Raw genomic sequence first — 5,753 nt, 5'->3', positions numbered from 1 at the left:
AATAATAATAATAATAATAATAATAATAATAATAATAATAATAATAATAATAATAATAATAATAATAATATAATAATAATAATAATAATAATAATAACAATAATAATAATAATAACAATAATAACAATAATAATAATAATAACAATAATAATAATAATAACAATAATAATAATAATAATAACAATAATAATAATAATAATAATAATAATAATAATAATAATAATAACAATAAAGGGTAGGTAAGGAGAGGGTTTCTCTCTAAAAGAAAGGCGATTTTCTGGCGATGCGATGATCTCGGATTAATTTCCTTCCTTTCCGACCATGGGACGACCTAAGAAGCTTACTGTTACTGTTCTGCAGCCACGACGGGGTAGATCTGAGACGGAGGATCAAGTTTCTACACCCTTAGGTAACCCTAATTCTGTAAATTCCTTAATTGTCACGGCTCTCGAAAAGTCAGGTGGTACAAATGTAGGTGCTAAGAGTGTTGCGAAATCTAATGTCAGGCAGTAAGGGCGACAGTCTGGGGGTAAGGTTCCTAGTGTTAGGAACGTCGGGGTTGGGCAGTCCTCGGGTACTCCTGTTGTGACTAAGACAGTTGTGGGTGGACCTGTTGTGGAGGATCCCCTTCAAAACCCCATTCCCACTTCGTGACATTTCTTGTTCCCACTTCGTGATGCCATTGTTCTGTTGAATTTGAACCACTTTGTGGCGGGAAAGCTCTATTTGGGTTGACAAGGTTACTAATTCTGCGGTGGGGATGGAATTACATTCTATCCCTGACGCTTGCTCGTCGGGGGTTGTGGTAATAGAGGTTGAAGATATTCAGAGTGAGCTTGTCTACTGGCAGAATACTTTAGTTGGTCAGTTTATTGGAGGGAAGCCGTCTATTGCTCAAGTGAAGGAGTTTGTGAAAAAGCAGTGGACTCATGTTAGTCCACCTAATGTCCTTTACTTCAAAAAGGGTTGGTTTTACTTTCGTTTCACAAAGTTGGAAGATATGAATGCCTTTCTTAGGGGTAATGCCTGGAACTTAAATGGGCACTCTCTCATACTCAAGCAATGGACTCCACAGTTCCCTACTGAGCTTGACAGGATTTCAAAGGTGCATGTATGGGTCCTACTCCATAATCTAGACCCCACACCTCTGGTCTGCCAAAGCTCTCAGTAAGATTGCCAGTCAAATTGGGACTCCTTTGTATGTTGATCCTGTCACCACGAACAAGGGGAGGCTGTCATTTGATCGTATTATGGTTGAGGTGGATCTAGCTAAACCTCTTCCTGATTTTGTGGCCATTCACACTCCATTCCTGGGTCAGATACTTCAAGGCGTGGAGTATGAATGGCTTCCATTTTACTGTACACACTGCAAGAAGCTTGGCCATGAGGAGAAAGTGTGTAAGAAAAAGAAAAAAGAAACCAGTCCATCTCAAGGAGAGCAAGTTAGTGTCAGTGGTGATGTGCTTGTGGCAAAGCCTACTGTCATTATTTTGGACAATAGGTCTGTTCCTGTTCAGCCTATTGTCACAAAGGTGGTTGGGGTTACTCGGGCCTCTGGGCGGAAAGTGGTAGATACAATGCCTGATGGGGGTGGTCAGTCAGGTATTGTGCTTACCCATTCTTCCCCTGGGGTGTCTAGTGGGAGGGCTTCCTTGGATCATCATGAGCATGGTGTTTCCCAGCCCATGCTCTGCCCAATAGCTCTTGGATCACTAGTACTGAATTGGTCCCCGGTACTCAGGAAGAGACTGGGGGGGGGGAGTCCCAGGCTCAATTTCCTGTTTCACCAAACCAGTTTGCCCTGCTAGAAGTTCAAGCTGTAGAAGCTGAGAAAAATCCTGGACATATGGTCCCTCAAAAACTCCAGAATCCAGTGATAACTCAGATTCAGGTCCCTGCCAGATCTTGGGCAGAGCAAGAGGTTAGAGATGTGGATCCCCCCCCCCCTGTATTCTCCATGAATATAGGGGTTTGGAACATTCGGGGAATGAATAAGCTACTAAAGCAATCAGAGGTTATTTCGCTTTTCAATTCAGCTAGGTTGGATATTTTGGGTATTGTTGAGACTCGCATTAGAAAGAATAAAGCTAATAATGTACAAAGGAGGCAGTTCAAACACTTCTTTGTACTGGATAACTATTCTTCTCACCTAAATAAAAGAATTTGGATTATTTGGAAAAACTCAAACATGGTGGTTACTGTTCATCATAGTACTAGTCAGTGGATTCATTTGTTGGTTACTAATGGGGCTCTTTCTATGGAGTTAACCTTTGTGTATGGCTTCAATCATCCTACACAGAGGCTGCCTCTATGGGAGTTTATGGTGGATAGGCATCAGGGGCAATTGCCTTGGATGCTTCTAGGTGATTTTAATTATGTTAGGACTTTGGAGGAACGGATTAGTTCTGATCCTCCAAACCTTGTGGCCCTGGGAGAGTTCAATGAGGCTATTGCAAATGCTAGATTGGTGGAGCTAAACACTCAGGGTTGCACTTTTACTTGGACCAACAAACAGGAATATGATGACTGTAAGTGGATGAAGTTAGATAGGGCTTTGGTAAACTCTTCTTGGCTCTTGGCTTATCCTGACTCTAGTGTGGAAGTTTTGACCTCAGGCATCTCTGATCACTCTCCTCTAGTGGTTAACTTGGGGATTCGAACTCAAGTTAGGAAAGCATCTTTACAATATCTTAATTGCTGGTGACAGGATAAGCAATTCCTGCCTTTGGTGAAAAGAGAATGGCGTAGATATATCAGGGGTTGTCCTATGTTTAGGTTTATTCAGCATCTTCATGGAATTAAGAATCAGCTGAAGAGTCTCCATAAGGATAAATACTCTAGCATCTCTGAAAGGGTTACTCAGTTGCAGCAAGCACTTCACATCTGTCAGCTAAAAGTTCACAATGATCCTACAAATATGTCTTTACACAAGGAGGAAGAGATGCACGCTAAAGCCTATTGTAAGCTTAAAAATATTGAACTTAATATTGCCTATCAAAGAGCAAAGGAGTTTGATATCAAACAAGGGGATGCTGGGACTGCTTATTTTTTCTCTAAAGTGGCTGCTATAAGGAATACTGCCAATATTTCAAAGGTGATGGATGTTCATGGGCACTCTTGTACTGACATGGATGGAATTTCTAGGGCTTTTTTAGAGTATTAAACTAGTTTGCTGGGGAGTAAGGAGCCTGTGGCAGGTTTTGATGGTCTGGTTATGCAAAATGGACACTGCCTTACACGGGGTAAGGGCCTTACTTTGTTGGGACCTGTTACTCCTCAGGAGGTCAGGGATGCTTTATTCTCTATTGATGTTAATAAAAGCCCTGGCTCTGATGGTTTCTCAGCAGGGTTTTTTCGAGCTGCTTGGGGTGTTATTCAAAAGGAGTTTACTAATGCAATTCTAGACTTTTTTGCTACTGGGAAGCTCTTAAAGGAAGTAAATGCCACCATTATCTCCCTTTTCCCAAAGAGTGCTTCTCCTGTTTCAGTGTTGGATTATCGTCTTATTTCTTTTTGTACTACCATATACAAGACCATTAGTAAGATTTTGACTGCCTGGCTTAAAAAAGTCATGCCTCTGTTAGTAGGTATGGAACAAGCTGCTTTTGTATCTGATAGGTCTATTTTTGATAATACAATGCTTGCCACTGAGCTGGTGAGAGGCTATGGAAGAGCTTATAAGACTCCTAGATGTGTGGTCAAGGTGGACATCAGGAAGGCATTTGATTCTGTCAGTTAGGATTTCCTTACCTCCATTCTCCCTCAATTTGGTATCCCTCAGGAATTTTGTAACTGGATTATTACTCTTGTCACAAGTTCCAGGTTTTCTTTAAAAATCAATGGGAGCTCGGTTGGTTTCTTTGAAGGGAAACGAGGACTCAGGCAAGGTGATCCTCTTTCTCCTCTTCTGTTTGTCCTCTGCATGGAAGTTTTGACTAGGAGCTTGAAGGACCTTAAGAAGTCACCTCAATTCAGCTTCCACCCAAAGTGTTGTAAGCTTGCTCTCTCGCACTTAATTTTTGCAGACGACTTATTGGTTTTTGTGAGAGGAGATTTGCCCTCTGTTCAGGCTGTTAAAAATTGTCTTACCCAGTTCTCAAGTGTGTCTGGGCTCACTCCTATCCCATCCAAAACGAATATATATTTTGCTGGTGTTTCCAATTTGGTTAAGCAGCTTATTCTTTCAACTACTGGGTATGTGGAAGGCTCTTTCCTATTTAAGTATCTGGGCACTCCTTTGCACTCCTCAAGGCTTACCCGTGCCCTATTTCAGCCTTTGTTGGCTAAAATTAAAGATAAGCTTGGTTATTGGTCTGGTTTGCAGCTTTCCTATGCTGGGAAAGTGCAACTCATAAACTCTGTCATATTTAGTGTGGAATCCTTTTGGTGTGCATGTATGTTGCTCCCTAAGGGTATCGTTCAGGAAATGGAGAAGGCTTGCAGACAGTTTCTATGGGGATCTAGTGACAGCAGAAGGATGATTTTCTTTAGTTGGGCAAATGTTTGTCGTGGTAGAAAGCAATGTGGGTTTGACATTAGAGAAATCCTTAACTGGAACAAAACCTTGATGCTCAAAATGTTCTGGAATTTTAATCATAACTGTACCTCTATCTGGATGATTTGGTCCAGAGAGTACATTTTCAAGAATTGTTCCTGTTGGGATATTTCTTCCTCTGAGTGTGTGTCACTCATTTGGCAGCGGATTCTGAAAATCAGGGATGAGTTTGTGCTGAAATTAGGTTCTCAGGCTGCTGCAAAAGGGCTTTTTCAGACTTGGCATCAGCAGGGAACGCTCCTTTGTTGGAATATGTGTCCTCGGACAATAATGTGATCACAACTGTCGATCATAATGATCACATGTTTAAATCTCATTTTAAGAATACATGTGGGATGGAATATTTTACAGTCAACTGGTCCACACATATCGGTAATGATTGACTGACTAGAGTTTGACATTCGTCCGTGCGTGCGACGGTGGTGATCAGTTGATCCCCTTAGGTCATACCTAAAGGGTAACACTCTTAATTGATTATTTAATTGATCGTATGTCGATACGGGTTAATTAAATTGCTTAAAATTGACGGACGATTTTGTGAGTATTATTGACGTATCTTATTGTAATTCGATTAAATAAGATACGGTCTAAGTGATCGAATTGTTCTATTACTTAGATGAAAATTATTGTTTACGGAAACAATTGGAACTGAATGAATAATTTATTATAAATACAAGACGTTGTGATTTATAATTGATAAACCGTTTTGGTACAAGTAATTATGAATTACTAAGTCGATTTTGTACATGACTGTTAGGCCTGGAAATCCGCAGACCTTCCTGATCAGTATCTCACCTGAACCTGACTACCAGGCTGTCAGGGTGTCAGGCTATCAGGGCACATGAAGATAGGCGCCAGGCCATGGAGAGGACAACGGTCAAAATATCAGGACGATATTAGACCATATACGCGTGTTATAAAGGGATTATATACGCAGCATTAAGTGTGAAGATTATGCAGTAAATGCAGTAATTAAGGGAGAAATAATTGGCAATTATTTCTGGTAATAATGGAGAATAAACTGCCTTTAATGCCAGATCAAGCAGTCGTTCAAGATGGAAGCCTATATAAAGAACACTTTGAAGATACTAGAGGATATATCATTCATACGCAAGAAGAAGAATACATAATACGTAGAGAAACATAAGCATTATTATTATTATATAATGATTCTCTCAAATTACATAGTGAAATCCTC

General features: G+C 40.4%; 1 protein-coding gene across 1 annotated transcript; it reads left to right on the top strand.

Moving 5' to 3' along the window:
* The first annotated feature begins 321 nt into the window (after window positions 1–321).
* LOC141608064 (uncharacterized) lies at window positions 322–3,163 on the top strand. The gene is made up of 5 exons (XM_074427417.1): window positions 322–509; window positions 721–931; window positions 1,137–1,602; window positions 1,683–2,665; window positions 2,708–3,163. Exons 1-5 carry the CDS (start codon window positions 322–324, stop codon window positions 3,161–3,163), a joined length of 2,304 nt encoding a protein of 767 aa, XP_074283518.1.
* Window positions 3,164–5,753: the final 2,590 nt, after the last annotated feature.

The sequence above is a fragment of the Silene latifolia genome, chromosome 10 (genome assembly GCF_048544455.1).
Source record: "Silene latifolia isolate original U9 population chromosome 10, ASM4854445v1, whole genome shotgun sequence".
Taxonomy (NCBI): Eukaryota; Viridiplantae; Streptophyta; class Magnoliopsida; order Caryophyllales; family Caryophyllaceae; genus Silene; species Silene latifolia.
The sequence above is the reverse complement of the archived record's forward strand: the minus strand, read 5'-3'. Positions and strand labels throughout refer to the sequence as shown.

What these genes read in the sequence shown, in the direction of transcription:
- LOC141608064 (XM_074427417.1), top strand. Translation starts at nt 322, where the DNA reads ATGGGACGACCTAAGAAGCTTACTGTTACTGTTCTGCAGCCACGACGG. An exon ending in TGAAAAAGCAGTGGACTCAT is followed by an intron (nt 932 to 1,136) that starts GTTAGTCCACCT and finishes TCCATAATCTAG; the next exon opens with ACCCCACACCTCTGGTCTGC. An exon ending in TGATGGGGGTGGTCAGTCAG is followed by an intron (nt 1,603 to 1,682) that starts GTATTGTGCTTA and finishes GGTGTTTCCCAG; the next exon opens with CCCATGCTCTGCCCAATAGC.